Raw genomic sequence first — 19,503 nt, 5'->3', positions numbered from 1 at the left:
CAGAGGTATTGGAGATGTCCCTCAGTGAAGCAATTGAGTGTTTCTCTACATCTGTCCTTTCTTTCTATCTCACACATCATAGATGGTTTCTTTTTAATGGCATTAAATCAAAGGGTTTGGTATGAACATATTGGACACTGCTTCCAATCTGCAGCAGTAACCTTGAGTAAAATACATGCAGTAAGGTGTTGTAGTGTGCTTTTATACTTTGTAATACTTTGTAGTAGTTTTGATTTTGTATCCCCTTATTCTCCCCAGATGATGTACCCCTTTTTTGTACCCCCTTCCTCTACCTGTGTAACCATTCTCCTGTGTTGAGATCATCCCCCAAATCCCCGCCCTGGCTCTCTGTCAGTCACTCAGCATCCCATCCCCTCTATCTAGATCTTTCGGTCAAAGCCGTCGAGTGATTTGCCCAAAGCCAGGGGTCAGCCCCCCAAGGGTGATGTTATACGCTATCCCAAATGTCCATCCCCTAAGGCTGCATCCCTGGAGGGTCTTTATTGGTCAGCAAATGTATCTACCCTCGGTTTCCTCCCCCCCTTTAAATGTAACCTTGAGATTCCTTTGTTCCACTCTGAGCAAGGCGTCCACTGAGGTGAGGGGCCCCCTGGGGAGCTCCGAATAAACCTTGGACTGGCCCCCTGCCCAGAGTCGGCCTTTTACCCTCCACCGATGTCTCCTTTGTCTCTTCTGCTGCAAAGGCAACAAGCCTAGCTGCCCTCAGTACCCTCGGGGCACCAGAGAGTGTCCCCCCGCTGTCGGTCACTTCGGGGCTGCCCTCCCACTGTTTGCCGACCCGGGGCTGGCCGGGGTTCACTGGGAGGCACCCAGAGAGACGGAGACAGTAAGGAAAACAACAAATATTAAATTGCTGAAACAGAGAAAAACACAGTGCAACAAAGACGCCTTAGAAAATTCTATAGGTGTAACCTGAATAAAAAAAAATACAGGAATTTAAAATATGCAATTGTGTAAAAAAGAAACCACAAGATAAATTATTTCAAAATATCTCATAGTTTACCATAAAATATTTACTTGATCATTTAACTACTGCTCATTCTGTTGACAATCAAATTAAATATTTGACTGAAGCAACATTTCTGATGCAAAATTATCCAGAATCAAATACAATTTGAAATCAGGAAATGCAAATCAGGAGGAAGCTTAGGAGGTCTCTGCTGTAACCTCCTGCTCACAGCAAGTCAGCTTTGAGGTCAGACCAGGCTGTTCAGGGCTTCATCCAGGACTTGAAAACCTCCAGGTTGGAAGACTGTACCTCCTCTGTGGATACCCTGTGCCTCTGCCTGACTAATCTTCAAGGGGCAAAAATACCTCCTGAAGGCTGGAACTCCCATGCAAGTGTCAGTTAAAATACTTTTTGTCAAGCACCTTCCCCTTCCTCAACTTATAGCTGTAAACCTGTGTGGGAGCTGATGCTCCAAGGTGAGATCTGCTGTAACCCTGTGGAGCAGCTGCTCTCGCTGCAGAAATGCTCTGTCTCTCAAGCATCAATCACACTGGAGCACACAAGTTAATACCTTCGTCATTAAAATATTTTATTAATAAGCAAATAATAAAAACAGCAGCAAATATTTCATGACATGATCAGGTTTTAAAAAATCTCAGAGTAAACAGAAGCACTGCAAGCTAATTAGTTATGACAATGTCATATGCCCACAAGAAAAACAGGTCAAATCTTGAAAGTAATCAGAATCTTCTTCAGCCTTGTCTGAAATGCAAAACCATACACAAAATGAGGAAATCAACCTCATAATTAATTTACTATTGCCTAGCAAGGCCTCAGGAGTGAGGACTGACTTCTCAGATATCTAAATGCAGGTTGAGCCAGTCAATAAAAAACAAGAGAAGAAACATGAACATTTTAAGTCTCTATTGCGATAAAGTAACAATTTGAGCTTACAAATTTCCTGTTCACTAATTATAAAGAAGCACAGGACAAACTCTGCACTATGCCTCCCATCCTATGTTTTACATCCAGAGATGTGTTCCTGGCCCACCACTTGTGTCGAGCAATACAAATTATCTTACATCTCTTTTACTGTGTCCTAAGCACAAATAAGTGGGTTTGGTGTGTTCATGCAGACATTTCTGCTAAGCTCAAAATGGTAACTAGTAAAGTTACAGCTTTAATAAACAACAGCTTGTTTGTGTACTGCATCCTCTATAAAAAACAAATGAGAATTAGCAGAATGACAGCTTAAAACTTCTGCATCTGTACTGTGAAGTTACATGATGAGTACAAATTCAGCACAAATTCAGAATTGCATAACTCAAGCAGGGTGGGTGCAATGCACTGTTTCAAGTTATTCCTACTATCTGCATTAACAGTAGTGCCCCAAGGTACCAGCTAAGATCGAAGTCCAACTATATTACAGAGTACAGATGTTCATAATAGCACTTTGCAGGGGACCAAAACATGCCACTGCAGCACCTCAGGTTGATCCTACTTCCAGGTGTATCCTGTGTTTTTCTACGTGGAGATGTATCTCCTGAGGGAAGGGCAGCAGTAAAGCATAAATGCTACATCTAAGCCACTGGATCTTTCCCTCTGTAGGGGACCAGACAGGCAGATCATAGAATCATCAAATGTCTTGGGTTGGAAGGGATCTTAAAGATCATCTAGTTCCAGCTCAGATATCTGGGTTCCTTCAGCTACAGCTGTTACATTCACTACAGCTGAGTCCTAAAGAAGCGGATCTTGCTTCAAACCAATGTATAAAACAGATGTGGCAACAGAGAGTGAACTGGTTTCCCAAGATCATTTGGAAGGTCATGGAGAAAGCCCAGACAGATGCGCTACTACACCACACTGTCTCCCAAACCAGCTACTAAATCCAGATCTCTCATTTCTTGCAGACAAGTCATAAAATCGGGCACAGACTTATGCAGCAATGCCAACAGCAAGCATCAAACATCAGTGAGCAAAGCCATGGGCTCTCAAGTGCGTGGTCTTGAAGACCAAGTAGGTCTCTGGTAAGTCTTACAGAACCAGGGGGAGGGGATGAAGGGCGAATTCTGCTGTATTTACTCAAATTTACATCACCATACAGGTACAGAAGTGCCAAGGTGGGGGGGAAAGGAGGAGCAGCTCTTTCCCCTACATTGTGAAACAGTAATAGACACGAACTGAAGTGACCCTTAACTGCTGCTGAGGTCTCAGCTCACGATCCAGTGAATCCACTTTGCTCAATACAACCTTATCCTATCTGCAGTCACTGCTTTACAAATTAACCTCACTGTCACAGTGATTGGCGGGGGAGGGTTTATTTTCTCCAGTGACAAACAGCTGATGTTTGCCTGTTTCAGATCCCTGCATTAGCAAATATTGTTCAAGTGCTGAATTCCTAAGCAAGTTGAAAAATGCATTATTTAAAACGTGATTGTGTTTCTGCATTGCACAATATTAATGTTGCTAAAGCTACTTAATGCTTACACATCTAATGCATTTATATAGCAATTTGATAAATTTTAACTGAACTTTATAATAAGTGTTTCTAGTCATTCATGAATTTGGCAAATTTGGACCAAATGTTTTGTTGGTCTCCATGTGCATATATCATTTGTTGCCCATTCAGCCTCCTCTTCTGCATGACTAAAAATTTCTCCTTTTCATGAAGATCTGCTCTTCATTTGGTCTTTCCTGTTAGACAAGGTACATCTCAGTCAGATTTCATTTGTCTTTTCAGTTTGGCAAGACTGGTGAGACATTCATCTCTCCATTTTCTCCTGGCATCCAGGACTTTTGGAACAACTGGAATTTTTTCAGACAGTGCCTGGAAGAGAAAATTTAAGATAATTAGATTTCACATTCTGAGTGAAAGGTTTTTCAACCAGCATTTTTCTCCTGCTTTCCCTGTGTCAGACCAAGTCACCATCCACACAAATTATAATTTAGGCTATCACAAGAAATAGGTCACTAATTCTTTCCATGAGTGACTGGAAAGGAACCAACCTGTATGGGAATAAAAATGCTCCCACTTGGATAAGGTTATCCTGAATGTGGCAATGTAGATGAGTACAGAAACAACAAAGCATCAGCCTCTTCCCTCAGTTTGCTCCACACAGTCACTGTCTAGTCTCTTTGATGATAATCTTTTATTAAGTACAAAGGAAACAACCTGGCCACTTATGGTTGCTGAAAATGTGTTCTGAACCAGATTCCTGTGTGTGGTTCCCCACAAACTCAGTGAGGGACATCATGTTTATAAAAACATTTTGTCTTAAGAATACCAGTTATTATAAAAATGACAGAGGAAGACAGGGGAAAAAAAGTATTTTTGAGTGCACAGTCTTAGAAGTGACAAGGAAAAAAAAGTTGTTTTGAAAGTGCAGATAGAGACCACAAGGTCATCTTTGCCAAAATAGGACCTGAGGTCTTAGGCTTAAAAGGCAAGTGTTGAGAAACTGGGTAAAATGTGGACTTGCTACCAATGACTGGCAAGCTGCAGTCACTCCAGAAAAAAATCAGAGGGAGGGACAGAGCAGTAAGGTAAGAAATGCAGAGGATTTAAGTAAGATCTAAGAGAGGATCTCTGCAAGCTCCTCTTTGGCACTGAAGACTGAGGATAATAATGACACAGAAGCAGACGTTGAAGTGGAATCCAGCCTTCTGTAAAGAAAGCCAAACTGTTTCATACCATTTAAAAGCTTCTGATTGTGAATGATGCCAAAATTATTCCTGGTTGTTATTATAAGCAGTCTATGTTATTTAAGCATAAAAGAATGTCTTTCCTCAAATGCATTAACATAAATAGGAACACAAAATGCTATCTTCCAGACAGGGTGCCTCCATATTTGCAATTAATCTCTGACAGCTGAACAGAAATTATTCAACCCATATACATATTCTTTAGTGAATCATTAAAAAAAGGCACGTTTTGAAAAGGCAGAATTAGGAAATGACAATACTTCAATTGATTCCTGTGGTCGTTCAAAATGACTATGTAGTGACTATAAACAAACTGTGGGCTTAGAAATGTTAATACATAAACTAGATCCCAATCCAGAACAGCACTTAAACACATTTTATCTTCAAACATACAAGTAACCTTACCAGACTGCTCACGTGCTTCTCTTAAACATGTATTTGCACACATGACAAACTGGAACTCTGGTTTGTGAAGTATAAAAAGAACACCCAGAAGAAGAAATGCTACAGGTTTATGCAGGAAGATGGAGCTGGAGGAAGACACAGGATGAATATTCATGTAGGAAAGGAGGCTGAGAATAATATGATAAGAGGAGGGAAGTGGTAAGGAATAGCATGGAGGATTAAAATGTCAATAACCCACAGCTGTTAGCAGCTGACTCCTCTGTCTAGTAATAATGCTACTGGTAATAATGTGACTGCTAGGTCACTCTCCCATCTCTCCCATGATGTATTGTCCAAGTGCTTTCAAAAGGGACTCACATGCATGCTGTACTGATCTCTTCCCTTAAAGTACATGTTCACACAATAAATACAGACTATAGATACCTCCAGCAGTAAACTGAAATAGCACATATGTTAAAATAAAAACTAATGTTCTTTGTTCTGAATGTCACTGTTTTTATCAGCTCCATATTTACCTGATTGACTTTCTGCACAGTTTCACCTGAAAATTCTGGAACTGGCCCAAAGGTGTTCAGAACAAGTTTCATTCCTTCAGCATATCTTTCACAATAACTTGAAACACCTGAAAATAAGAGTGAAAAGTTACATTATAACAGAAATTCTTAGTTAAAGTCAGTAAGGCTGCCTGTGCTTAAGCACTGTCTTAAATCAGAGACCCAAAAAATGGTCTGCTCTTATGATTAAGACTCCTAATTGTCATCAAGGAAAAATGGATTCTATCCACCCCATTTCCATTAAGGTTCACAGAAAAATTATTTAGGACATGGCTGCATTGCAAAACCAATGAATGTCACACACCAGCAGAAAATGCTGTGTGAGGGTGTAGTGCATGGCCATAAATATACCTGTGCTTTGTTACTTGTGACCAGAAAGCTTCCCTGACTAGGGACCATGAGGAGAATGCTCTCACCTCTCCTCCTGGTCAGTGTGTGTCGGCTCTTGAAGCAGTCCTGTCATTACTTCCATTTATTAACCTGGAGTGTATCAAGGACAACACTGCTCAGGGGGAAAGCGTCAAAGGTATGGAGATACAGGTAGCCTCCAGTGAAGGAAAAAGGCTAAAGGAGGAACAGATGGATCTTGCAGATCAATATCTTTCAGCCCCTAACTGGGGTTAGAGACAGGAATTTGGCTTTTTTAACCCTCTCTGATGACTGAGGACTTCTAGGGGGAGACAGGGTTCACCCGACAAAGTGGAGAAAAGGCATCTTTCCCAAAACCCTGTCCCATCTAGTGAGAAAAACCTTATATCAAAGGCAACTGAGGTGTGTGGGGATGGCTCACACAACTGGAGAGATACACACTGCAGGAAAGACAAGGAGAGGTGTGCTACGTCTGTAATGTGGCAGCTCAGATCTCTGGAGCTATTCCATGGGAAGGACGACTGGCTGAGTGAGAGCCTGTGGACAGACCAGTAAAGCACTGCTCCAAGAGCAGGAACAGTCCATCCTGATATTCAGGAAGGCAAGTACATGTATCAAGAGATTTGCTTGGATGAGCTCCAGTGCAAAAAGGTGTCATACAGCAGGTGGAAGCAGGGATAGGCTGTAAAGAAGAAGTTGAAAGACACCACCTGGGCATGTAGAAAGGTGTCAGGAAAGCCAAAGATCAGCTCCAGCTGAAACTTGCAAAGATGTCAAGTGCAACAAGATGGACTTCTACAGTTAGTAACAGCCCTTATTGTTACTAGCATGCCCTTGCAAGTCTGCTTTCTACCATATTTTAAACATTAAGTCAGTCAATGCACCAATGTCATCACGAGATCTTCAGATGACTGAAGGCAAATATTGCACCCATCTTCAAAAAAGGTACAAAGAAAATCACACGCCAATCAATCTCTCTTCTGTCCCTAAGAAAATCAAGGAGCAAGTCCTCTTGAAAGAAATTCCTGGACACAAGAATGGGAGTGTGATTGTGACAATCAGCACGTAGTCTCCAATGGTGTAAATCATGTCTAACTGAGCTCATTGCCTTCTGTGGTTAAATAACTGTTTGTGAAAAATAGGAAAGTAGTGGATATCATTTACGTCAACTTTAGAAAGGCATTTGACATGGTCTTTCATTATATTCTTGTATCAAAGTTAGGACATTAGAGTCTGTCTGTCTGTCTGGACAACTAGATGGACAAAGAATGGGTTGGACATGTAGGCTCAGAGGCAGTGGTTAATGGATTGCACTCCACCTGTAGGCCAGCAAAAATGGAGTATTGCAGGAACCTGTGCTGAGACCCATACTGCTTAACAAAACATGCTCATAGGGTTTGTGAATAGCATCAAATTGGGTAGGAGTGGGAGCTAGAGGGGTATGGACCAGCTGATACATTGAAGGGCAGGACTGCTCCTAGAAAGGTTGGAGGAATAAGCCAATATAAAACTTTAACAAGGACATATGCAAGATCCTGCATCTCAGAAGGAAGAGCTCGTTGCAACAACACAGGCTTGTGAACTCCAAGAATTCCTGGTAGTGGCAGGCAGCAAGCTGCACAGGAACCAACAGTGTGACCTGCCAGCAAAGGGGGCCAGCAGCCTAGGCTGTATTAACAGATTGAAGTTAATTAACTGTAGACTGAAGGAAGCGATTAACACCCTTTACTCAGCACTCATTAGACTGCATCCAGAATACTGCATTCAGTTTGGGACTCCCCAGTACAAGAAACCACTGACAAAACAGAGCAACTTCAGCAGAAGCCAGCAAAATGGTGGGGGCTTGAGCACTTGTCCTGTGAGGAAAGGCTGAGGGATCTGGGTTTGTTCAGCCTGCAGGAGAGATGGCTGTGGGGGAACCCACCAGCAGTTTGCAGTGCTGCAGCAGAGCCTGTGGGGAGGTCAGCAAGCACAAGGAGCCAGGCTCTTTACATTTGTGGGCAGCAGAAAGGCAAGAGGTGACAGGCACAATTTGATATGAGGGGTTCCGACTGGACACTCATGCACTGGCACAGTCTGCCCATAGAGGTTGTGCAGTCTCCACTTCTGGGGTTTTTCAAGACTCTATAAAACCCTGAGAGCTTGGTCTGACCTCAGGACCTTCACAGAGGATCTATGAAGCTCTTAAAACACACGGTCAGAGAACCTGAGAACTAGCTAACTGGTAATGATGGGTAAAATGGCAGCCAAGTAGACCTTGGCTAAATTACAGAAAGACCCGGGTTCCATCAGCTCCAGTAGGAATCTCTAAACAATTATTGTTGAGGCACTAGAGAGTATGAAATCATACATGCACCAAAAAGAGAAATCTGTCACTTAGGCAGACATACAGATCTAGCAGACTTTTTAGTGCTGTTAACTACCACATAATCAAGAAAGGATAAGGATAGGCCTTTCTCAATCAGGACATCAGAAACTGCATCACAACAATAAATGAGCACTGCTTGTCTGGCAGTAAGCAAGCTGACACTGATAAAATCACAGAATCAACTAGGCTAGAAAAGACTGAGATCATTGAGTTCAAACTATTACAACTCTATGGATTATCCTGATGATCACCCTAGATCTGAGAAGTTCTGGACATCCACTAAAGGCTTCTGAGAACCACAGAGACTGAAGAATTTGCATACTTAATTCTATTTTTATTAGCTAGTTATCAAAGCAAAGAGGAGGAACATGCAAAAGACAAAGGCTAGCAGTTACAGTTCCCAACTCTTCCATGAAGACTCAGGACATTGTACAGACTGAAAAGCATGAACAAGAACTGTTCATGGTCTTATCAAACCACAAAATGCAGGAAATATAAGTGGGCAGGCCTGACTATCACACTAAAGAATGCAAATCAGGTCATGAGTCATTAAGTGATCTCTTTCTTTAACAGTTCCCTGGAATACACTACTGTATGATATCAATACCTTAGAAGTCACATCTGTCTAACCCTAAAATGGCTGAGGTTGGAATGAATGAATAGAAGCCTCTGACTGCTGCCAACTATGTATCATAAGCTACACCACTTAGATTGCTCAACACATCTGAAATTGCTGAAGTACAGAGTTTCTGAAAGGCCTCTGAGGTCAGCAGGAGGACAGAGAACACTCTTGTTTCTGGGCCAAAGAAGAACTTTCAAAGAACAAAGCCTCAAGGAAGTACTAAATTTCCTTCAGCACTCTGAAGTCATGATGACCATCAGCTAAACAACTGAAAGGACAGAACAGGATAATATGTCCATTGCGTAAGAGCAACGTAAAGAGATTTGAGAGTATTCCACTCCTTTAAAAATGGACTAGAAACAATCTCCAGTATCGGAAGGAAGGAGGAGGCTCTGAGAAAAACCACAGCCTTGTTAAATAGCTTGAACCTATATTTGGTGCCAAGAGTGTGACAATCAGCAATCAGTTAGTCTGTGTCCTTTTGTTATCTACCCATGGAGCACATGCATTCCTAGAATACAATCTGGCACGTTCTGGCTTTCCCCAACACAAGAAGGAATGCCAGCTAATCACACAGGTACGTTGGTTTTTGCTCCATTTTCTTGATTTACATACAGCCAGAAACCTCCAGATTGCCTAGTGGGTTTCAAAACATCCCTGGCAGGAAGTGAGCTTCAGGAAGAGAAGCATTACTGTGGGATGTGGAACAGGCTGTGATATCATCCTATCTCTTCACTGGGGGAAGAAGCAGAGACCACCATCCACTTCCACAAGCACTACGGAAAGGACCACTGGGTATCAGGGTTTTCTGACCATATCCTGCTATTAGCATAAGTGTTTGCCTATTACATTTTAACAGCTGGGCTCACAGACTTCAGCACCTGAAGCCAACCCAGACTGACCTACCAGGGGTATGCTATCCACGTGAGCAATCCTGGGAACCCAAGACAATGCTTTACAAGACTCATGCACCAGCCACAAGACAAAGATAGTTACATGCAACTTGCTCATGTGAGCTTTGTCTTCTAACAGTGAGGAGTCTGAGCAAAAATGTTCCCACATCACACAACATCACAGAATCTTCCCAGATGCAGAAGTAGAAATGACTGATGCAGAAGAGTGCAGATTTATTCTGCCAGCAGCTGTTGCCAGATGGACAATGACAAAATAAACAAAAGGCAACTCAGTCAAATATTACAATTCAAGCAAATCCCCATGAGCAACTGGCAACAGAAGGAATGGTAAACTGAGCAGTGTCAGTTACCAGTTATTCTGGTGTTTACCCAGCTCACACCGGTCTATGACACTTAAGACCGAATAGTTTGGTACTTTTCCAAAAGTCAACGGGAACCTTTCAAACATCTGGTAAACTTGTGCAATAATACCACAGATCTGAGTAGTTCTGACTGTGGTAGTAATGAGAAGGTAGACTAGAAGACTGCACCGGAAATCTTTTTCACAAGCCTCAAACACACTAGTATCTTGGGAAAGCTGAATGCTTGGATATAGCTGAACCATACCTGCTGAGTACGAACTCCTGAGCTGGAAACGGCCTTTAAAGCTCACTCAGCCAGCTAGACCTGGAAATCAAGCTCCTACTGGCAGTTCACCTACTGCTTGAATGAATCAGAACAATTTCGGGGTGGGTGTAGCCCATCAATGCAGCAGAGACGTGCCTAATGCAGGCTGGGTAGCACAATTCACCCACTGTGTGTAATGTAGGAATGAAAAGAAACCTTACGCAACATCAGCAAAAGAGGAAAAAATGAGAAAAAATTTAGGGGTCTAGAGAAGAACAGCAGCATCAGTACAGCTGATATCAACATTGTGGCTCACATGGTAATGTGCAGGCACATATGCTGCATGCCAAGCAGGGGGTGGGCACTGCAAAATCTTTCAAGTCTCAAGTGAAGTCAGTAGATCAAAAGTTAGAATACACACACAGTCTCACTCAAGGATTAAAAAAATCAGTAGTTCAAATTAATAACTCAAGACAGTTCTCCCAGCATGAAATGCAATTTTAATTTGATTCCAGTAATCGGTATCAACTGACTGAATGCCTTCTTGAAGCTGGTACTTGAGCAACGGGGAATATTGCTGAAAAAATCACTTTGTTTTTCAACTGCAAACTCCTAGCAAATAATTGACTCCAGGCCTTTAGACTTGGGAGTCCTTTGGTTCAAGGGTCAGGGTTATTGCAAAGGTGGATAAGAAGAGCCCTTGGCTGGACCACAGGGACAGAGAGGAAAACAAATATGTCAGAATCTCTTTAATCCTTGTTGATACTACCCAGGGAGCAGCTTAAGCTGGAAGAATTAGCATTGGCAAAGAGTGTGAAACAGACAGGAGCACCTGGGAGATGGAAAAACAGCAAGATGGTATATGGGGTTCATTAAAACAACCATCTCTCTTTGTGGGCCACTGCTGTGCCCATGCTGTGCGTCACTATGAACGCACACAGAATGACACAAGATGCATCTGGGACAGAAGAAGAGGATGATAGCTTCCTCTTGTCTGTGTGGTTTGCTGGCTCCCTGTCTAAACCTTCCCCTTTCCTGCACACGCTCACCTAGTCAATGTTGGAGGAAAGCGGCCATGGGAGGAGGCAGATGTTGCAGCAGGCAACTGAGAACTATGAACACAAAACAGAAATACCTCTAGTGAAGGTAGAAGTTTCCTGAATCTTCCTCCCACCAGTTAGTCACAGCTATGGCAGGGGGTGAAAGAAAAAGAATGAGTTACAGAAAGTTCTAAGGGGGCAGCATATGCAGGATTATAGAGATGAAAAGGGGAATACTCTATTTTCCTTGAAAATCCCAAACTCTCTCAGTATTTCTGAGTTCTACAGTCTAGTTACAAGAATATGTTACCACAAAGAAGACAAAGGCATTGATTCAAGGCTCTTCAGCTGCCCATATGTATCTAGGACACACAAGGCTCCAATAATGGAATAAGCTGCTGCTTATTCAGTTTCGATAAGAGTCCAGGCAGTTTCCGAAATGGCTAATGAACTATCCCACAATAATTTGTTCTAATAACCACATTTAAGGTTTGCAGATCCTTACCTGAGAACTTGCACTGGTGTGGTACAAACATGGTTACTGCTGCAATGCCTCTAGTTGCATCACCAAGATGAACACAGTATTGATGAAGGAAAAGGAACTCAGGACAGATATTTGGCTTAGAAACATGCATAAAGTGCTTCACTGCCCTAAGAGAAGACACAAGTGAAGTTCATAAAGAGGACAATGACTGTAGCAGGAGGAAAGTGAAGTGAAAACACAACAGTATAAAATGTAGTATGTTCATGCATTGTAGTTTGTAAGCACCTTAAAGTATCAGCTTCTTGTATGCTGTCTCATTCCTTTCTCTTCACAAGAAAGGCAACAGGCATGAGGGCTGAAGGATACAAGCAAGCAAACTCGGTAAACCAGCCTAGCAAGCACTGAGACACTTGTGAGAGAGAATGAGAGGCAGGAGCAAGGGCCACTGGCATGGACAGAGAACATGCCAAAGACAAGACAGGGTGCTCCACCATACTGAGTATTAACTTGATGACTTTCAACCTGATGAGCAGCATATACTGTAATGACTCAAAGAGAGGAGGCATGATGGTCAAGCCACTGATGCAATAGCATCAACAATTTGAAAAGACTGGGGTGGGGTTAACTTTGGCACATAAAATCTAAGAAGAGGCTGCAGGGAAAGATGAGTATGGATGATAACAGAAAAAAAAAGATGTATTTTAACAAAAAAAGGGAACATCATGGAGGAATCCGACATGGTTATATTATGTTCAGAGAACAAAAGTCCCTAAATTTTTTGATGATAGAGGGATTACATTTCTAGACATTACACCTCCAAGGGCAACTTTCTAAATGTAATCCTATCTTCATCAAGGGTGTGTCTGAACACAGATGCATGCTCTGAGCTAGGGTGTGAATTCACAGGACGTTTTGTACACTGCATTAATTGCCATATGAGTTCACTTAGGGCTCTAGTAGCACAAATACTTGGAACTGCACTGAAAAAGTGGCAGCACAAAAAAAAAGTTTTATTCTTGTTGTGCTAATGTTATCACCTCAACAGCAATGCACAAGTATTTCTGCAGGCCTGCTGTGAGCTGGATCAAGGAATTAAACGGAGTCATTATGAACTGCTTATTCTTAGATCAGATTCAAACTTAGGATGAATTCCTCCTTCTGATCACTTCACTTGGTGATCACTTCATACTCTTTCATTAATGCATCAAGACGTGTTCTTTGGGAACCATCTGTAATGACTTGAGGAATAAAGCACAAAGAATTCCTGTGCAAAGCCATGTGTTCCTTTCAGAAAGCAGAGGGAACTACTTTACACCTAAGAGCCCATAGAAGGAAACTGGTGCACAGCAGCCAGTATTCTGAAAAATTCACATCTTGACTTACTGCATATAAACTCTTTCATACAGAAAAGCCCTGCAGCTCCACAGAGGCAAACAGCAGTTCTAGAAGGGCTAAAAACTGCTTTCTTCAGCCTAATGGGAAGGGAATTGAATGCATGTAAAGATGTATGAAATATATGGTGGGCTTATGAAAATTAAAAGGGTTTGTATGATTATATACCCCCTGTGATATTCCATCTCAGTGGTACCCTCTATAAGTATCCTGAATTGGGTTGAGGTATTTTATTATCCTAAAACATAACACATAGACTGGACAGAAAAGAAGGCAGTCTTCCTTTTCTTAGATGTTACTAACTTAGATGTTCTCACACCTGCTGACCAGCTTGCAGTATAAAAGCTCCTGAACTGGGTTAAGGCTTGGTTTGCTCCGTGTACAGCAGCATTGAAGTAGTGGCCATAGCAATGGAAATAATATCTGCTCTTGAACCAGCCAGCATATCTGTTTAGAATAATTCTTAGAGACCACACTTGGCTATGTCTTGCCAAACACAACAAGTAAAATTTCCTCCCTTTGAACTATGACTTATGATTCCCCACTCTTTCCTTTTCATATTTTGTGCTCTTCACACAGCACAATCATTCTGCCCCTATCACCCAAAACCAGTTCACCTGGCAGGTGCTTCTAAGATGAGCAAGTATTCCCACTTTCTGTAAGAGAAACACAATTTTGATCATGAAGACTCATTTCTAGCTTACTGGATATTTATACTTTCCTTGTGGGGACCATATATCAGACCAAATTTCCACATAACTCCCATAGACACTTGTATGAATACCTCAGTGAGTGACAGGTAGAATATAATCCTGGAACGGTGTTTATATAAATTCAGGAGAGAAAACAGCAACAAAGATCCTTCAACCTCCCCCATCCTGCTCTTCTGCTAATATTGGCAGTTTAGATCAAGTTCCAACTATAGTTCACTAATTAACCTACTAAGAAAAGAACTCATCTAAGCCAATTGTTACATACATATAAAGAACTTTTGCTGCAAACCTGTAAAACACAGGATATTATAGTATAGCCTCTGCTTCTATAGATGATTGCTTGCAAGGGCTTAAAAAAAAAAAAAAGAAAAAAAAAAGAAACCAGATTTTTCAAGAAACAGGAGATTAGGAGATGCAATCTCACTGAGGGTGGACCATCTTCACAGATTGCCCAGTACATGTACAGGTGGGATGTTGTGTCTGCTAACATAATCCCACAACAGTGAACAGGCAAACTGACTGTAGTGAAGTCTACTGATCTTCCTTGTAAAAGACATAACAGCATTTGTTGTGATGCTGGCATGTGAAATCATAAGAGGACAAACTCAAAATCTGAAACAGATACCAACATTAATTTTATTTGATGAAATCAACCATCAACTTTACATTGTTATGCAGTTTGGGTATGCTTTATTCCTCCCCAAAGCAGTTTCCTTCCTGTCTGTTGCAATTCAGTCCCCAAACTGTTGTTGCTGTCTCTGCTCCTTTTAATGACTTGACGCTGTCATTTTATTCCATGTTCAAGGCTGTTGGCTCACTGCCATATAGTCAGCATTCCTAATATTCATGCATTGATTAAATGGTAACCTAAAGTGGCCTAGATTATAGGTTTGATAGGATCATTTATGAATATGCAGGAAAGGATGTAAGAACTAACAGAGGCAAAAAGTGACATTAGCCCACAGGAAGTTCAAGGGAGGATCTTGATGTATGCATGCCACAGGGAAAGAAGAAACACTGATCTCAGAAAAAAATAATTGGAATAAATTTATTCAAACCCAAACAACAATATCACATCACCATAACAAAACAAAACAAAAAAAGAGGGACTCTCCCTCTACAAATAACACTATTTTCTCTCACATGCTTCCTTCATCCTTCCTCACTGATGAAAGAGTTTAAGACTGTGGGCAACTAATATCTTATAGCTGTAAAAAAAGGCAGCTGCTGTGAAGCTGTGAAGCTGACAGGCTAATGGAAAGGACAGAGGCAGTTTCTTGTATCTACCTCCACTTCCTTCCACTAATAATAAAAAGACAGTACAAAGCATCAGAGAAGCCTTTCATAGAATCATAAAATTGTTTAGGTTGGAAAAGACTTCTAAGATAAAGTCCAACTGTTAACCCAGCACTGCTAAGTTCACCAGCAAACCATGTCCCTTACTGCCACATCTACATGTCTCTTCAATACCTCCAGGGATGGTGACACAACCACTTCCCTGGGCAGCCTGTTTGGTCTTGACATCCAGCATGTCCAGGTCACTCTGCAGGGCCTTCCTGCCATCCAGCAAATCAACACTCCCACCCAACATGGTGTCATCTGCAAATTTACTAAGGGCACACTTGATCATCAGTGAAGATATTAAACAGGACTGGCCCAGCACTGAACCCTGGGGAACACCACTTTGTGACCAGCCCCTAGCTGAATGTAATTCCACTCCCCAACACTCTCTAGGCCCAGCCATCCAGACAGTCTTTTTACCCAGTGAGCAGCCAGTTTCTCCAGGAGAATGCTGTGGAAAATGGTGTCAAAGGCTTTACTAAAATCCAGGTAGATAATGTCTTTCTCCTCATCCACTAAGCAGATCATCTTGCTTTAGAAGGAGATCAGGTTAGTCAAGCAAATCCTTGGCAATGAAGAGGAGGTCCATATTATTCCAGATTATGTGAAGCAATACTGGGCAACCAAAGAGAAGTTGGCACTGACACAGAACGATGAACATAAGCCATCAGCAATTTTCATTTAAACTGATGAGTGCAAGAGCCTGAGTCACTCTGTGAGCACATAAACCGGAGCAGCTCTAGACTCAGAGACAATGTATCTGCAAGTGCAGGAGTGAAGCAATACTTCTCATAACCCAAGTTACTGAGCCAGCCAACAAGGGGCTGTTGGGGAAATGTTTCAGTGCACAAGTGTACTGCAGCACTGCCTAGAAGATCCAGCAGCAGAGCAGGAGCCTACCATGTCAGGGACCATACAAAAGCAAAATAAACACACTGCCCTTAATATAAAGAGCTAGTATTTACTTGATCTTAACTTTTTGAAGTTTTCGTGTTTTGTTGAAGTCTTTGCTCAAACCTTTGTGATGCTGATCCATAATTTTTATTTCATTTTACACAATTCACTTTTTATTTACCTGGGATTCACATATACTATCCAAAAACATCTAAAAGTATTAATTATGCAATACAGATGTCAAACTGTTACTTGACTATTTTGTCAAGTCAGCTTTGTATGCACAGGATTTTGCTGACAAGAGTAATTTTATTTTACTCAGGATATAAGCTTAAAGCACAGCAGCTCTAGGGATATTTACAAATTCAGCAGCAGGGGAGTATTCATCTGTTGACACTGGATTATCAGCTAAACGTTTTCATTATTTTTTTTACCTGACACTCAGATGGTTCTGAACTATGGCTACAGCAATGTTGTCAAAGTATGATGGGATGAATCTTGGAAAAAATTTATTACACAGCTAGTGTTTTAATAGGTTGTTATCTTTAATCTGATCATCTGTAACAGGATAATCAATATCCATTTCCTTCCACTGACGTCACAATTTAAATAAGTTTTCCTTACCATTACATTAAAAAAAGAGACAAGTCATAGTCACAGCAATCCTAACCTGGTTTGTTACGTAACATTTCCAGTGTCTTGTGCAAAGCAAGCCTTCCCTTCATATTCAGAACATTTTACACTACCTACCTTCTGCATTAAGGTGCATGGTTTCCAGAGGTCCAATAAACGCGTATCGCATTCCCAATCCATCAGACATCACAAGGTCTAGATCAGTAGGAGATATTACTCCTTCCTAAGCAGCAAAAGTATAACAGGAAGGAAGACTGGTGAATGTTTGCTTTTAACATAAAATTTCCCATTTTTTAATATATAATTTAAAAATTAGGGAAGTAATAAAAACTAAGGCTAGAAATAGCAATTAAGATTTCAAAGAGAAAAACACAACTGTTTGCCAGAAATGTCCATCTACTATGCAAGCCCTCCTACGGTTCAGCATAAGCATTCATTCATATCTCTAGGACTTCATAGTCCCTGAAACTGAGAATCAGAGAAGAAAGCAAGCATAACACTCTTAATAGCACACGGCCTAAAGAGTTTATATCAAATCCAAGTACTATACCAACCCTTTAAATACAGGAATTTTGGCTAAATGTTACACCTCCCTTCATATTCTCTTAGTTCTGGATTTTTGGGCAGAGTCCCAGTTAGCAGAATGGTGGTGCACCAGTTGGTACTGCTCCTGAGGCCACCTGCAAAAAAGGCTGGGTCCAAACACTCAGACAATGCAATTGCCACTCCCTTCACAAAACTCACCCAACATTCAACCTACTCAGCCTCAACCTGCCCAGGGTTCTTGAGTTCATTGACAGCCCCACATCCCAAAAGCTGGCAGGATATGGATATAAAAGCTGGCAAGAAAAATGAAGCTCTTCTCGTGTTAAAAGTGGAGCATTGCTATTCCACCCACATGCAGCACTTACAAGAAAGCCAATGCCTCCATCAGGCTGGGGCAAGCACAGAAAGGCTTGTAAAAAGTGATTTACTTGAGAAGAATACTGTTTATTACATGAGGTTGTTTTCCACCTTCTAGAAATATATGAATTAATGAAGACTTGTTCTAACCACTTTCATCAGGTTTTGAGAACTTGTTCTCTTTATTCCCAGAGACATGAAAATATTTCCTTCTGGGTAGGAAGGTGAAAGAGATGCTGAAATGCTTCTAATTTATTTTTTTACCCTACTCTGAGGTGCTCAGCCTACTCAGTGCCTCTTCCTTAACAAGGCCCTTTAAGCTTCAGAATACTCATACTCATTTACTCATCTGCTTGGACAAAACAAAACCACATCATTTTCTGTTAAGTTTCTCTCTTGCAAGGCCCTGTCTGAATGCCTCTTTGTATCATGCAGTCATAGGCTAGAGTTACGGGAACGCAGGACAACTCTTCTGATCTGTAGTAGACATTGGCATCTGAGCTAGACATCTAGACTCTCTTTATAATCACCAGGGGAAAAAGGAAATCAGCATCCTAAAGCAGGCATCTAGAGTAGGTAAGATGAGTTGTGTCCTAAAAGGGCCTAATTCTCCTCACAACTGAAAGATGAGTAAGAAGCCTAAATATCACTGTCTACATTTTCAAGATCCCATCTTAAATGAGCTGAATCTCACCCACAGTGTCTTCCTGTGTCCACAATTTACATAATCTACTGCTACTTTGAAAGAAACTTAAAAGCCACAAATCAACATAACTTCTACTACTGGCCACAGACATCAAGTTTCATCATCTCAGGCCTAAACTGAGACTTCTGTAAGACAACCTCAAGACTCAGCCTGTTAGTAGGCTTTGTTCCCGTCAACCAAGCCGGTGTGAATCCCTGTTGCAGAACTACTTTGAAAAGGAAACACTGACATAATTATTAAGACCTATGTACCATATATGGAACACACAGTTCTCCTAACTATTAGCCATAAAATGGCAGGGATAAGAAAGCAATATTATCTTCAAATTAAAGGTAAAGCATAGACATGGTAAGGTAACTCATCTAGAGGCAGACAGAAAGGTCTGCATAAAGACAGGACTAAACAAAAACCTCAGAGAGAATTCAGATTACAGACCAGCATCAGGATAACTAACACAGGCACCATAGATTCTCTGAAAGCTTTTTCCCCTGACATGGCAACGCAACTTCTCTGAACAACGTCAGCAAAGCCAACAAAAGTGTTCTTCTGTGGGGAGTGCTTCATCCAAACAATGAGTTGTGCTACTAAAGCTGTGCTTGATGAGTGGTTCCCCCCTGCCCCCCCTGGCTGACATGGATTTGTGGACAAAAGACTAACCACAAATTCCAGACAAGCATTTGAACCACAGCAGCAGTTAAAAACTGTAAACATGATGTTAAAAGAGTTAACAGGTTCTTGAAGCACTTCAGAATAATTTCAAATATATTTTCAAATTAATAACTTACTTTCTTTGGATACCATAGTCCTCATATATTTGAAGACCAGGTGCCTTCAGAATCATGAGTGCTTTGTTCTTGGCCTTTTGACTATAGTGCAAGTTGATGTTT

The 19,503-nt window shown here is 41.4% G+C and overlaps 1 protein-coding gene across 2 annotated transcripts in view; it reads right to left on the bottom strand.

Annotated features, from left to right (window-relative positions):
* Positions 1 to 1,538: 1,538 nt before the first annotated feature.
* The window catches only part of CRYL1 (crystallin lambda 1), a 50,236-nt gene continuing 32,271 nt past the window's right edge, over positions 1,539 to 19,503 (bottom strand). Inside the window, exons 6-8 of one of the 2 annotated variants that reach the window (XM_041487403.1) lie at positions 17,125 to 17,230; positions 5,593 to 5,699; positions 1,539 to 3,797 (exon numbers count right to left, since the gene is read on the bottom strand). In XM_041487403.1, coding sequence (XP_041343337.1) covers positions 3,684 to 3,797; positions 5,593 to 5,699; positions 17,125 to 17,230 — 327 coding nt within the window. In that variant the 3' untranslated portion in view covers positions 1,539 to 3,683. Of the gene's footprint in view, positions 3,798 to 5,010; positions 5,203 to 5,592; positions 5,700 to 17,124; positions 17,231 to 19,503 lie in introns of those variants that run through there. The other variant, XM_041487404.1, reaches the window with a different exon arrangement.

Source organism: Pyrgilauda ruficollis, unplaced genomic scaffold (assembly GCF_017590135.1).
Source record: "Pyrgilauda ruficollis isolate IOZ18807 unplaced genomic scaffold, ASM1759013v1 scaffold8, whole genome shotgun sequence".
In the NCBI taxonomy this organism is placed as follows: domain Eukaryota; kingdom Metazoa; phylum Chordata; class Aves; order Passeriformes; family Passeridae; genus Pyrgilauda; species Pyrgilauda ruficollis.
The sequence above is the reverse complement of the archived record's forward strand: the minus strand, read 5'-3'. Positions and strand labels throughout refer to the sequence as shown.